General features: G+C 49.0%; 6 protein-coding genes across 6 annotated transcripts; 5 read left to right on the top strand and 1 right to left on the bottom strand.

The window, feature by feature from the left end:
- Positions 1–498: 498 nt before the first annotated feature.
- Triagg1_9154 (uncharacterized protein) lies at positions 499–2,519 on the bottom strand (the record flags this gene model as incomplete). Its single annotated transcript, XM_062904080.1, has 2 exons — positions 499–2,083; positions 2,149–2,519. 2 exons carry the CDS (start codon positions 2,517–2,519, stop codon positions 499–501), a joined length of 1,956 nt encoding a protein of 651 aa, XP_062751927.1.
- A 1,935-nt stretch (positions 2,520–4,454) lies between these two features.
- Triagg1_9153 (uncharacterized protein) lies at positions 4,455–4,940 on the top strand (the record flags this gene model as incomplete). The annotated part of the gene is made up of 1 exon (XM_062904079.1): positions 4,455–4,940. The coding sequence occupies one exon, from the start codon at positions 4,455–4,457 to the stop codon at positions 4,938–4,940; it is 486 nt and encodes a 161-aa protein (XP_062751926.1).
- A 399-nt stretch (positions 4,941–5,339) lies between these two features.
- Positions 5,340–6,230, top strand: Triagg1_9152 (uncharacterized protein; the record flags this gene model as incomplete). The annotated part of the gene is made up of 1 exon (XM_062904078.1): positions 5,340–6,230. The coding sequence occupies one exon, from the start codon at positions 5,340–5,342 to the stop codon at positions 6,228–6,230; it is 891 nt and encodes a 296-aa protein (XP_062751925.1).
- Positions 6,231–6,671: 441 nt separating this feature from the next.
- On the top strand, positions 6,672–9,293 carry Triagg1_9151 (transcriptional regulator family: Fungal Specific TF; the record flags this gene model as incomplete). The annotated part of the gene is made up of 6 exons (XM_062904077.1): positions 6,672–6,773; positions 6,860–6,948; positions 7,012–7,439; positions 7,498–8,067; positions 8,125–8,515; positions 8,579–9,293. 6 exons carry the CDS (start codon positions 6,672–6,674, stop codon positions 9,291–9,293), a joined length of 2,295 nt encoding a protein of 764 aa, XP_062751924.1.
- A 570-nt stretch (positions 9,294–9,863) lies between these two features.
- Triagg1_9150 (uncharacterized protein) lies at positions 9,864–10,838 on the top strand (the record flags this gene model as incomplete). The annotated part of the gene is made up of 1 exon (XM_062904076.1): positions 9,864–10,838. One exon carries the CDS (start codon positions 9,864–9,866, stop codon positions 10,836–10,838), a length of 975 nt encoding a protein of 324 aa, XP_062751923.1.
- A 1,011-nt stretch (positions 10,839–11,849) lies between these two features.
- Positions 11,850–14,605, top strand: Triagg1_9149 (transcriptional regulator family: Fungal Specific TF; the record flags this gene model as incomplete). The annotated part of the gene is made up of 6 exons (XM_062904075.1): positions 11,850–11,988; positions 12,039–12,812; positions 13,026–13,075; positions 13,135–13,410; positions 13,465–13,609; positions 13,665–14,605. The coding sequence occupies 6 exons, from the start codon at positions 11,850–11,852 to the stop codon at positions 14,603–14,605; spliced, it is 2,325 nt and encodes a 774-aa protein (XP_062751922.1).
- Between the last annotated feature and the right edge of the window lie 9 nt (positions 14,606–14,614).

The raw sequence follows: 14,614 nt of genomic DNA, 5'->3' as shown, positions 1-14,614 counted from the left end.
TCTGTCAACCTGTTGGAGACGTGGTTACAGTCCAACCAGAGATAATGGTCATGATTCAAAAGCGATCAACTTGTGACAATAAATCCGAACTGAAACAGCCTAACTAATTCTTTTTCTTTTTCTTTTTCGCAAGTACATGCAGTCAGCAGAGAAGGCTGTGCATGGGATATCGGTTGGGACGTCTCAAGGCCGTGAGCCCGTCGACCTAACCTGCACTTTAGGGCAATCTGATAATCGCGAATTCAATACCACTTAATGGATTTATCTTTAAACATAATATACATGGTACTAAATACGGAATAAGAACGGCGTCGATTTTTCTCGCCTTGGTTGGGACAGTGCGATGGTGCGATCAATATTGTAAGAGGTCATGAGAAGGGTGAGGTCAAATGTCAAGTTTGTGGAATAAACACAAGTCCCTGTAATAACACGGCTCAAATGGCATTCAACAGCACGAAAAGCTGTTATCCCACCCAAATCCCAAATTTTCCCCTTGAATCATTTCCCACTCAGTTTCAAATTCATCAGAGGTAGATATTTCTGCGACCCATGAACATCATCTTCCATAAAACCACCAGATACCGCAGGCCGTCCATCGCGCATACGAGGAATAGTAGCCTTAAATGCCAAAGCCTGGTCGAAGAAACCACAAAATACAATATTCTCAACCGAAAGGTCGTATAACTCTGCAATTAATTCACGTCGAAGGACGCCAGAATTTTTAACTCTGTCATACGTCTCTTTGTCGTTAAAGATGATGTCGAATGTGATTTCGTATGGGCCCGCGTTTTTCGACCTAATCACCTTTGCTGCCTCTCCGATGGTCTGCAGGAATGGGACAGGGTGCACAATCTCGGGTACTGCATTGGCTGGTGTTGGGTACAAGATTGCATCCTCAAGTTGATCAGTTGTCTCAGCATCTTGATGCCTGCGTCGTAATCGTTCTCCCGTTCCGACCAGGAGAGCTTCAAACGAGAATAGCCGCTTTTGTTTGCTGTCATCATCGTCAAGAATTTCGGAGGCGTCTTCTTCCTCATCTTGCAGGTTCATCAAATGATAGACTGAAAACTCGGCACAGAGACCTGTCTCAATCTCTCCCTTTCCACCCAGCCCAAAGCCAAAATTGCCGCTCGTGGCTTTTTGGCCTTTATATGGTCCATGGACACACCCAACTCGAGCAGTCGAAGCAATGCTCGTAGCTGTTGCTTGTGTCTCGGCGAGTGCTTCAGCGACCAGAAACACATTCTTTGCATGGACCGCCTTGTTAGCCTCGTCGTATCCGTATACATGGAATCCAAGCTCCCATTTCTCCGTGATATGTTCGTGTTGCTTAGCCACGTACGCCTTTATCCTATCCAAGAGGGGGTGCAGCTGAGATATAAGAATCGGATCCACAAAGGATCCCATGAATATCGTCCGGTAACCGATGACTTTGGCACCTTCTAGTTTGACTGTGTAACAACCGCCGTCTCTCTTTGAAGATTGAAATGTCGTTCCTCTGACCCTGACCGAGCAGTTATCTGATAGTGGTGAATAGGTGGAGGACGAAAGATTGATATATCCTCCAGGGCCATGAAGCTGGTCAGGGCGAGATTTCTCGTAGAGCGTATGAGCAGCAACGCTGGTGGGAGTACACAGAGCTCCAGGAAGAAGCGGTCGTACGTCGAATGTCCCGTCTCTGTAGACCGTCGCTTGAGAAGAAGGGCTCTTAGGCGTAGCGCATAAGCCGCCACATTCCATAATCTTGCCCATATGTGTGAACCCGCCCAACACATGACTGTCAAGGGATAGGACGGGGCGATAAGATTGATCAAAGGCTTGGTAGGCGCAAAAGGCAACATACGGCGCTGGGTCGTAGGCACGGCCGCCAATAATAATGTCAAAGTCTGGATGGGCAGACATGGCTCGTACGTAAGGCTCTGGGCCCATTTGTCCAACAATTGTCTTGGTGGCTTCGACGTCTTCAGCCGTCAAGGGGGGCACACAGGGGCCACAGCCAGAGACACTTCCCGTACGCAGCCGTTCCAATACGGTGCTGCCGTCAATCTCGCTGTATATCGCCAACACTTTCAGCTGAGCAGCACTGAAGGGTAACCGGCCTTTATTAGCAATCACCCAAAAGATACGCGACAGACTCATTATGCTTACCTGTTGGTTGAAGATGCCATAATCTCTTTGATAATGTTCACAAGCTCCCTGACATGTTCGTTGCTTCCATCTCCTCCTGCTGATCCAATGAGAACCGGAAGACGGTATTTGGTTACTATGTTGACAAGCTTCCGTAAATCTCTCTCATAGGACGCGCGAGGGCATGTCATTGTTCCTAATGCCAGCTTCATGGGTCCTGAATCGGTAGAGCCAGAGTCCAAAATGATTGCAGTGGGTATTTTACTGATCGATGAGTGTTCCAAAGCGTCCTTGATGTCGGACTCGTCAAAACCATAGCCCAGCATCCCAATCGGTGTAATAATGCGGCAAAGCGGCTCAAGGCCTGGTGTGAGAGTGGCAACGGAACCCATCTTGTCGAGGTAGTCCAGACTGCAATGTGCAAAAGGTTCAAATGACTCTCCATAAACTCGTGTATTTGACTTGATTATCAGAACTTTACATCTTATATATCTGACACAATGTTGCTGGCATAGAGACAAGATCTTGCTTCACTACGGCGTTCATGCGAATGCCGCTCCGACTTCCCGCACGCCGAATCAGCCACACTCGGCCCGACAAGCGATATTCGGCTACAGAGCGAATTTCGGATGCCCAACTTGCCTCTTGTCATGGCGAATTCGAGGCCGCTTCAAGTCTCCTCATGACCACACAGCATATGCTCGGATAATTCTTTGATGGTGCCGAGATGCCGGCCGTAAAGCGAACTTCGATTGCATGCACGACGTGCCGGCAGGTCAAGGTTTGTTTCTCCACGTCTCACTGCATCTCCATGGTTGGAAGAGTCCCAGTTTTATTAACTTGTTTGGTCAAGCTGCGATGTGATGCCCAGCAGCGATTCCCGGCTCCATGTACGAGATGCGAGAAGCAAGTGAAGACGTGCGTTTTTGATCCAAGATTCAAGCGACAGGTAGTCAGAGGGTAGGCAGCACTTCCATTGCCCCGTCTGTAAATATCTCATTGTTTCTAGGACTCTACAGAAGGTGATTGAGGAAAAAGAAGAACTCGAGAAGCTCATTGATTCGTTGAAGAATGGATCCAGAGCCTCTGATGCCAGTCCATCAACTCATTCCAAGAATACGGAGACGCCTGAAGACATTGGCATTGGGGTACATATTTTGCTCCCTGCCGAGTGTGCAACACCATCCTCTACAACGGTAGTATATGAGCTCGGTGATGTGCATTTCGGGTCTCTTGTGGCCACCGAGCTTTTGGAACAGCAAGTTTCAATCTCATCAAGCAATGAACAAGTATTCTGACTCGATGCAGCTTTTACATCAACTATTTTCATCATGTTCCGTTTATTACCTCCGGGAAATCCGCTGACAGCCTCCACCAACAAAGCGAGCTGCTGTTCTGGACGTTGTTGCTAATATCAGCCCGAAATCACCCCATTCACTCCCAGCAATTTACACGACTCAAATCCGCTTTTCATGGGCTACTTTCCGAATACTTTATTCGATCCATCCGCTGTATTTATACAGTTCAATCCCTCTTGTTGCTTTGTGTCTGGCCTATGCCGGTCATGACCCAAAGTGACGATCCAAGTTGGAATTACTGCAATCTCGCAGTTTCAGCTGTGCAGCAGATAGGGATCCGCGAATCTCTTCAGAACACGGGAGACATATCTCCCGACTCTCTGGTGTATTTCAAATCATGGCTTGGTTGTTTTGTTGTCAGTACAGAGTTAGTGTTACCAAATCCCCTTTCAAATTTGTGAAGCAAGATGGAGGGTTTTGACATGTCTGCTGCTTAGACTGGCAACCGACCATGGTTTCCCACCGCCGATGACTTCCATCGCTGGACGACTCCCAAACATCAAGTCACATATGCAGCAGTACTTTTCTGACGACTTTTGGGCACGGTGCGAACTACAGGAATACTCCATTCGCGTTTCCACGATGCTGTCCGGCATCTCTCCAAGCCAACTGCAAATATCGCTTTTAAGCCTTCTTGAGCGGGATTTGGATTCTCTAGGAGCCAGAGTACAGAGTCCACTGCCTCAGAGATATCAGATTGACTTTTTGGCAGCAAAGTTGCGCCTATGTGCCATACCTTTGTTGGCGTTAAAGTCCAGAGAAATGGCAAAGAGCTCAAGCACTCAAGAGAGAGCAGCTTGGTACAGAGGATTCTATGCAGCCGTGCAACTCGCTAGTATTTATTCAAGTCTCCATCCACACAGTTCGCCGCCCTTGACGGATGAATCATCATCTCACGGAAGTCGCAGACTTGAGAGAACAACCGTGTACTATCCAAAGCACCTTTTCCGCGTATTGTGCATCGCCGGAATGTATCTAACAAAGTTCCTTGCCATGGACCAAGACATTGAACCTCAGGATCGAACTCTGGCCCGCAACAAGATCAAAGAAGTATACGAAACATTCCTCTCTTGGTCCAACGAGGAACTAGACGAGCCTTTTCGCACTGCGAGAATGATTGGTCTTTTATCTCGGCATGCAGAAGACAAGATATCATCCGCATACTTTGGCGATACCAGCGGAGATCCGAGCCCGACGATTGTTGATGACGGCGTCAAGATTGCGAGCAAAATTCGCGAGCGCATAGCGGTGATGCCTTGCACACGGCCGATGAATTCTACGCTACAGCCGTTAACCACAAATCCAGTGGCTTCAGAAAGCCATCTTAGGTCTTTGGTATCTGAGAACTCGCTGTCTGACTGGAATGATTGGCTTCCTAATACGTATGACGACCTCTTGGGATTCTTGGGGTCGCCCTCGAATAACTTTTTTGATGAGCTATGGACACAGCCATAGGAATGTTAATAATGGTGTAGGCTCAAGGCGTTTATGACAATTGGCGCGATACACAATCATATTTAGAAAGTAAAACACTCGTGTTGATAAGAGTCTTATACTAGAGTTGAGACTACCCAGCTTATAGGTCTTGTCATTCGGCAACGTCATCTCCAACTCCATCCACACCTACAACTTCAGAACGGAAGAGTAGCTTCCGCAGACATACCCACTTTGCCTACGGAGCACTCTGTTCCGTTTCTATTTCATTGGAGAGGACTTGAGCATCCGCCCAGAGCTCGCAACGATCTTTGCGATATAAATGCGCACTTTGTTTCAGACGAATTATTCCAAGCATTCATCTTTTGATACTATTTGACCTTGCCAAAGTTCATCCTCCATCACTACCATTCAGACATCATGCATCTGGCAACACATACTTGGATGCGACCAGAGCCTCTGGAAACAACACTCAAGCGAATCAGTCGCCTCGGATACTCGAGCATTGAGCTAGCTGGAGAGCCTGATCTTTACACAGTCGAGCAAGTCCGCCCGCTTCTCGCCAAGTACAACATCAAGTGCTGGGGCGCAGTCACAACTCAACATGGCGCCCGAGACCTCATCGCCTCGGAACCCCAGCAACGAAAGGACACGGTGAAATACGTAAAGGACGTCGTTGCTCTATCGGCTGGGCTTGGCGGCCAAATCGTCACTGTTGTGCCTTCGACGGTTGGCAAGCTGGTTCCTACGTCTACGCCGGAGAACGAATGGAAATGGGCCGTCGAGGGGCTCCGCGAAGTGGCTGCCTTTGCGAAAGAAAAGGGGATCCGAATCGCGCTGGAGCCGTTGAACAGATTCGAGACGTACTTTTTGAACCGTACAGACCAAGCCCTGGCTCTTGCAAAGGAAGTCGGTTACAACTGCGGCATTGCGTTTGACGTCTTCCATCTAGCGATTGAGGAGCCAGACATGTTCGCCGCGATGCGGGCTTGCGGCCCATACATTGCCAATGTCCACGTCGCCGACAACAATCGTCTCGCGCCGGGCGATGGGTCCTTTGACTGGCCGAAAATCATGGCTGCCCTGGCTGATGTCGGCTATGACGGCGGAGTTGCCGTGGAGTTTATGCCGTACATTGACCGCACCCCGGTTGGCAACTTTGGACAGAACCAGCTGGAGAAGGAGATTGTTGATGTGACGCCCGGACAGCTTCAATTCATCCTTGACCACGGATCGGGGTTGCTTTCTGAGAGCTACTACACGGAGTTGATGAAGCGGTCGGCTGAGACTATGTTGCCTTATATGAAGTAGGAAAATGGCGAGGTTATAGCGGTTGATACATGGTAACACGTGCAAAGTGTTGAGTTGTTACGTGGGTTTGTGTGACCACTCTCCTTAGTTAAGCTTACCTTTGTTTTGCTGCTATTTGCAGCCACGTAGGTTTTCCCTCTGATAGATTAGCATATCAAGACACAGAGAGTTTTGCATCTTTGAGCCTCAGGAAGAAATAATAGCCAGTGTTTCAGCTCTGTGCAACTGTTGAACGGATTGAAAAATGTCTCGGCCACATGAATCCTTCTGAATCCTTTGTTCCGTATGCCCCGCTGATCGGCGGAGGAGCGTATTGGCGTATTACCCATCATACAGACTAGCGGAACATCATGTTCCATTATCGCCATTCATCTCCACTGTCCAACTTCCGCGCTTCCGTTTCTTCCTTTGGCCATCTCCAATCACAGCCAGTCTCTCACGATGACTCCGATAGTCGAAGCATCTCATCCAGTGACTAGTTCATCATTCCAGAAGCGGAAGAAGCGAGTGGCTGCTGCTTGCGACTTTTGTCGGCAAAGAAAGGTATCTGATGCCTGCGTCACAGACGCTCTAGTTCATGTCCATACTCTTAGCAACTGAACGCTTCATACTAACTGTTGTACGTGTAGTTGAGATGCAACAATGCCGCGCCGCGGTGCGGCAGTTGCCAGTCTTACCAGAAGCAATGCACCTACGCAGCCAGAGTTAAACAGGCAAGGTGAGCGAGCTGATGCTTTTTGCAGCTGCAGGTTGCGAAAGCGTCCAGCTTATTCAAGTATAGGCCCTCAAATTCGCGGATCAAACAATTGGAGGACGAGAATGCGAGACTTCGCGAATCTTCTCAAGCCTCTAAACTACACAACACCCAACAACCATCGAATACAGAGGGCGCGGAGCAGATACCTGCATGGGGCCACTCATCATCCACGTCCCATGGTGCTGAAAGTGATGCAGTCGAGAGAACATTAACCCTCAACTTACCTAACGAGCTTGAAACGGCAACTTCAGTTCACGATGTCCTCCGACATCCCAGTCCGACGGTGACTCGGCGCTACACGAAGTCAATACCTGATCGCGAGAGCCATTTTCACGGGCCTTCAAGCGCCATGTTTGATGGACTACGCCCGTCAAGTAAACACATTTTTGATTCTGATACGCCTGACGACGTGTACAAGAAATGCCAGCTCTTGGCCGAAGCAACAAGGCAGAGTACATATCCAAGCCCAACTTCTCTTATTCAAAGAAGAAACTGACCTAGTTGTTCAAGGACAAATGGAGATGATCAATTCGAAATCCGGAAAATTAGACTTTGACGGCGTTGAGCCTGAAATGGCCATGAACATGTTATCCATCTTTTGGAATCGTCAACATCACTCGGGCTCCATCGTCTACCGGCCAGCCTTCATGAGAGACATGGCTTGTAACGGGCCGCTGTTTTCGAAGCTGCTGCTGAATGCAATCTATTTCTCTACCTCGGAGTATTTATCCCGAGCGGCGGAATCTGGACTTGAAGGGATCAACGCCACCCAGTGCGACGTTGCGGACAACTGCAACACTGGACTCGAGTTCCGACGAAGGATCGACGACATGTTGCATGATCCGGAGACGCGGCTGCTGTTCAAGAGCCGAGTGACTACCATCCAGGCCCTCCTCATAGTTTCGGATACTCTCTTCTCCTGGTGCGACGAGAAGAGCGCATCGTGGCTTTACTCTGGCATTGCCATCAGCATGATCACTGATCTTGGCCTTCACTCGGAGAGCGTCAACCTGAGCGCCACCTCTGACCGCTCTCCAAATGATATCGAGACCCATCGGCGATTATTCTGGGCTGCTTTTGGTACGCCTTGAACTCCTTTCTCTCCAAGTACTACGCATTGACATCTTCTTCAAATAGCAATGGATAAGCTCCAGTCCATCTATCAGGGTCGTCCCGCCCGTCTACGAGGGCCGGATAACAACGTGCCAATACGTTTCCTTGACGAGTTTGATGAGCTCGAGCCGTTTCACACGATTGGCTACGCTGCGAAGCCGGCGTTTCTTGGCTCCCCGGGGTATGGCGTCTCGATATTCGAGCAGCTCTGCAAGCTGAGTATCATCATGGACCGTGTCCTCTGCAACCTTTATACGGAGAGAAGCTCTCAAAGGAACCCTCAAGATCTCGTTCACACAGCGGCCTGCCTGGATGAGGACTTGAAGAGTTGGAGAGGTGCTTTGCCGCAACACATTTCGGTCCTTCTAGAGGACCTTGCCAGTGCGCCAATTCTACCTCATCTGATCTCATTGCTGTATGTGACGCCACCTCTCCCTATTCTGTGACCGAGATGCTGTGAGCTAACGGAAAACCAAAGTGCATTGTATAACGCGACCATCATACTCCTTCATCGGCCGTTTGTGTCCGATGGGCATCTCCAGTTGGCCGACCAGTCTCGCGTGAGTCAGTCGTTTGCTCTCTGCGCAGCTGCGGCTTCGGACATGAACAACCTCCTGCAGGCATTTCGACCAAACTTTTGTGCCATATCCACACCATACGCCTTGTCCTATGCAATCTACGTGAGTGCAACTATCCACTTACGCATCGCGGCACAAAGGCGAGCTGGCTCTGAGGCTCATACAAGTCTTCGAAACTGCCTCGACGCGCTTTCGGAGCATCAGGTCATGTCCTTTGCGTCACGACGCTGCCTGAATATTCTCAAGGGCCTCATGAAGCGACTCCAGGTGGATATCTCGGACTCAACTGGAGTTACCAGTAGTGATTCAATTGGATCAAGCGGAAGTTCAGCCCAAAGCGAGACACTGATCACACCTTTGGCCTCGAATAACTCACAAGATATGATTGTTGTTGCCGATGGCAGTTACCAAGTTGACCTCCAGACCGGGTCGGAGGCGCCATGGTCTGGTGTTGACATTGCTGAAATCGTCAAATCCTTCAACCTGCCGCCTCCGAGCGTGGTCTATGACGGCCCGGGGCTCGTTGATGGGCAAGCGGGTGGTTGTATAGATGAGACCGTGCAAGACTTGGACATGTTTACGTCGTTTGACACTCTCTTTGGGCTTGAGATGTAATAGATGAATGAAAAAGGCTAGTGTTAAAGTAGATTCAGTTATCAAAGCATCATTGGCAATTTCTCGAGAAGAGGGCGATTTTCGTAAATCACGAGGGCAAGTTATGTGTCTAATGTGGAGTTGGCCAAGCTACACAGGTGGCAACGACGGAACAAATGTGAATCTACCACGCTTCATTTGCTTGGATCAGAAGGATTTGATGATTCTTGTTTCATTCCATTACCTTGCGCATGCAATTTGTCAGTTGATTGTATTATCAAGCATTTCGCATCCATAGACGCCAACGGCAACGGCTTCGCGGATCCGTAACTTACACGGAACATTATCATCCGTCAGCGGAATACTATGATCCGCTGACAGTATACAACAAACTTATCTATCCTAAGACTCACCTGAGAAAACTATAAGAGCCAGCTCAAGGCCTTCTATAGCTACAATTTCGATATTCGCTACTCCCAGTTTACTTTAGTATCAGACTCAACAAAAAGTCAGATTACAAACACTGCACCTCGCAAACATCTTCTTCGATTCGCCCCTAGAACACAATTGGAGTCTTTTTACACTTTCAAGATGAGCAGTTTCAAGTTCGACACCGAGTTCTATGGTGTTATGAAGGCACAGCTCGAAGGCCCTACGCCGCCTCAGCCTCAGGACGCCTACCGAGTCCGGGAAACCAGCACAGTCTTCCTCAAAGCCATCGCCAAGGCATTCCCTGCCGTCGAGGGCATCGAGGAACAAGTCTTTAGCACCACAAGCTATGACGGGGTCGTTGTCAAGGTAACTCGTTTTGCGTCTCAATCCGCCATCGAGTCGAAAACTCCGCTCCCTGCAGTCCTCTGGATCCATGGCGGAGGCATGGTGTCGGGCACCGTCACCATCTATGCACGAATCACTGCCTATCTGGCCGAGCAGCTTGGATACCCCGTCTTTGCTGTTGAGTACCGCTACACGCCCGAGTATTCTGCAAAGGAGAGCTTGGAGGACTGCTATGCCGCGCTGGCTTGGCTGTCTAAGAATGCCAAAGAGGTCAACGTCGATGCGGCCAAACTTTCGGTCATGGGTGACAGTGCAGGAGGACTCATGTCTGCGAGCACTGCGCTGAATGCGCGAGACCGCAAGCTTAACCCGCCTCTGGCAAAGCAAGTTTTGATTTATCCTACCCTCGATGATCGTACACCGAGCACAGATAATGACCCTCGCAAGGACTTGTTGCTGTGGACAGAAAGAAGCACTGTGATTGTCTGGGATGCATATTTGGCCAGAGGTCAATACGAGAAAAAGGATGTCGAAATCCCCCAGAACGCTATTCCAGCACGCGTGGAGGATCTGAGTGGGCTCCCATTAACATATGTTGATTGTGGTACGGTTGATTTGTTCTTGGAAGAGAATCTCACCTATGTTAAGAGGCTTATCAAAGCTGGGGTTGATGTTGAGCTGCACGTTCAACCTGGCCTTCCTCATGGCTGGGAGCTGGCAGGTACTAGTATTGGTTGGTTCAAGGCTGCTCTGGAAACTCGGATCAATTTCATCAAGCGTGATTTTTAGGTTACGCCATTATAATATTTGTGTTCCACATCTCTCCCGGTTTTTGACACTTGTCATCAGGCTACTTACTGTCTGTGACTATGCAGGTAAACTTTTACCAAACAAGTCCTGATAAAGCCATGTTGAGACCAGTTAATAAGACAATTATTGCAGTAGTATAAAGACGAGGATTTTTAAAATAGGTGTATAGAAAGGGTTCAAGGACTTGATCAAACTGAAATGTCCAGACCAGCGTGAAGGACAATATCGTCAAAGAGATGCTCATCAGTTGGGACAGTTGGCGGCGCTGTCCTCTTGGGGCCCAGGCCGAGGAGAGGATGGACGCAAGAGCCCATCTCAAATAGCCTCACACAAAGCCCAGCCTTTCAATTGACAATCGGCGAAGACGCGAGGTTGAAAAAGTGGCTTCCAGTGCCAGTCTGACGGCTACGCGCCACTAACTGCCCCCAGATGACCATGCTAAGAAACTTGAAATCACATGAGCATCCAGCACCATTTAATCCCTGACGCGACCCCGCGGGCACCTTTGGGAACATGAATGCTCCTTGTCCGTGGTCTCGTGGAGCATCTATTCGCAACAAAAGACGCACGAGGGCGATGTCTGTGGAGTTGCCCATCGCAGCAAGATTGTTATCAGTTCCTTAATGGACTCAATTCTTGACGGTAAAGTCACAAGTCCAGGTTGAAGCTATTCCACAGCACTATACACCAAGCATGAGAAGTGACCATGAGTGCCGCCACCGCTGAAACCAGTCGCCGAGAGAATGCTGAGCAGAAAAGACACCAATGCCTAGTCTGCCAGCAAACCTTTGGACGAGTTGAACATTTGACTCGCCATTCAAGAAGCCACTCGGATAAGCGTTCTCTCAAGTGCGATTACTGCCAGAAAGGCTTTTACAGGGGGTCTGTAGATGACATGATTTCAATTCTGTCTCGACTTGTCCCACTCTCTTCCATCCGAATCAGGCCCATGCTTCTAGAAACACACAGCGGCTGACTTATTGGACAGCGATGCTTTACGGCGCCATGAACGGCTTCACAAAGAACCAAAGAGGAGCGCATTCCGTAGGGGTATCCGGGCTTGCGTTGCCTGTGCAAAAGCGCGTCGAAGGTGCAGCGGCGATGATCCGTGTGCTGCTTGTGCAAAGAGGTCAATCAATTGCAATTATCCACATTCAACCAATCCTGGAGCCAGTGCAGATAGAAGCCATGAAGAGCTCGATCCATTTGTTTCCGAGCGCAGTTTCGACTCCGATCGAACTGTCATGACTGCACCTGTCATGGAGCGCAGTCCACAGAGTGCAGCACAACCTCAAACATCTCTCTGCTCTCATGATGATATGCCGAGTCAATCACCCGAGATGATGGCCAATCTACCTCTCCAGCCCTTTCTAACTGATTCGTTGCTACAACTTCAGCAAAGGGCAGGCTCTGAAGCTCAACAAATTTCAAGGCGACCAGATCCCAGATTCTCGCGTCATAACGGTCTTTCGTCAATCAATTGGCTGCCTGACAACTGGATTCCGGATTTCGATTTCAACTCTAGGCAATCACCGCCGCAAGATGCAGGTAGCTACTCTGGTCCGGCACAAATGTCCCAAGACCAATCAATGAGCGACCCTGATATTGGTAGTGCGGTCTTGAATGCGAATGAAAATCCATTTCCATTTAGTAATAACCAAGCGATCATTGCGCCGGAGAATTCCAATAGCAAAGGCGTCGGTTACTACTATGTCGACGGAGATGGCGCACGACTGCCTCGTATACGCAAAGCATTGCATCAATCTGCTCATCCATCCTCAGATACCCATACCCAGCTCACCGACGCAGATGGACCGCAAACTATCTATAGCAAATACAGATTCCCTGGCTGTGAATACACATCTCACGACGGTGCCAATATCTCATCATCGGGAAACCAGCAGATTCCCATCGAGATTTACAGGGATATCTTGCAAGCCTTTAATCAAACGTGTATAATATCACCACATCTTTCCCCTTTTCATTCTGGTGATTTTCCATCACTAGAGTCGCTGGGTTTATTTGTTCGCCTTTATAACGAACATTTCCAGCCTATTCTGCCATTTATTCATCCAGCGACTTTTAATCTCTCGAGTTCTCACTGGCTACTCGTACTGGCAATGGCTGCCATTGGAAGTCACTATGCTAATACTAAACATGCCCAAGTTCTTGTCGTGGCCATGCATGAGTTTCTGCGACGTGCTATAAACATGGTTGTGAGTTTGCTTGTAACATTCCCCAATGATCCAGGCTCTGATGGCAATAAATTCTTTAGTTGGAAACAGGCAATAACGCAAGTATTGAGAGACTTGTCTTTACGCAAATTAGGTTGCTAAACTGTATCGGAATGATGTACTGCGGAGCTCAGCAGTTGATTGAGCGGGCCAAGGCATCCAGGATCGAGTTGGTTGCATTCTGTGAGACAGAATGGGTCAACTATACAGAGCAACAAGACCAATTCGTAAGAAGCGATATAATCGACCAAGCAGCCTCTGACTGGAAGGTGTGGTGTTACGCGGAGAGCCGCCGAAGAACTGGCTACACCATATGGGTATGTTTCAGCATCCCTCTTCGATTTCTCTTGGGCTAAACATAATCATCTCAGCTGCTAGATTGTATGTGGTCGTTTCAATTCCAGATGCGCCCCCTTCTATCTTTGGAGGATGCCAGAGTTCCTGTACCATGTCAAGAGGTTCTGTGGGAAGCAAGCACGGCTCTCGATTGGCGACAGCTCTACAGCGTCTCGACAAGTGAGTTCTCCACCCGCAAGTTGTGGCTGAACCCAATATAACTTTGAATAATCAGAAAATCTCTCATTGCATCAAGTCATTCAGATCTTGTACGTCGAGAAACGACTCCAGTCTTCAACGGGCGAATTCAGTCGAATTCTTTGCATCCACGCTCTTTTTCGGCGAACCTGGGAAGTAGAAGCCTACTTCAAACAGCCACTTACCCTTTGGAGTCCTTCCGCGGAAAAGCAAGCCATCGAGTCCAAACAGATGTCGAGTCCTGTCTGGCTTCCGGGAATTCTGACATATTCCAGATGGAGAAACTCGGCTTGTGACTGCCTCGATGTTCTCCATTGGCACGCGAACAGTGTCATTGGTGCCGCAGGTGGGATGGAGCATCCAACGGTCCTTCATCTTCACCTTGCGCGAGTAGTTTTACTCACGCCGTTCCGACATATAGTGCAATTGGTTCTTTTGATGACCGGGGAACGGGAACCGGAGAGTGCTGAACAAATCACTGAAACGAAAACACATATACGACGATGGGCCGTCGAAGATCAATACAAGGCGAGACTCGCCATGATCCATGCTGGAGTTTCATTTTGGCATGTTCGTCGCTATTCGGTAGATGGCTTCTACGAACCATCAGCTGTGTTTCTTGCTACCCTTGCAATGTGGGCTTACGGCACCTTTGCTCCCCACACATCTAGGCCAACAGAGGATTCCCATTGTCCCCAGAGTGATGAAGACGCCGAATCTCCATTTCCCACCTCGATGCAATTGGACAGGCCTGCTGATGATGAGCTTGTGCAGTTATTTGTGAAGAGAGGAGCATCTATTCGTGCAAATGTCACGGGCGTGGGAAATCTATGCAGCCGAAAGGGTCCTAGTCGTGTGCTACTGGAGGGCAGAAAGCTGCTTATGGATTTACGTTGTTGGGGATATAGTCAATGGAATGTCCGAACTTTGACACTTCTGGTAGAGGTGTGTCAAGAGAACATGTCGTTGGAAATTTAGAAATACATT

The sequence above is a fragment of the Trichoderma aggressivum genome, assembly GCF_033847375.1.
Source record: "Trichoderma aggressivum f. europaeum strain CBS 100526 chromosome Unknown scaffold_049, whole genome shotgun sequence".
Classification (NCBI taxonomy): Eukaryota; Fungi; Ascomycota; class Sordariomycetes; order Hypocreales; family Hypocreaceae; genus Trichoderma; species Trichoderma aggressivum.
Note: the sequence above shows the minus strand (reverse complement) of the source record. Positions and strands in the feature narration are given on the sequence as shown.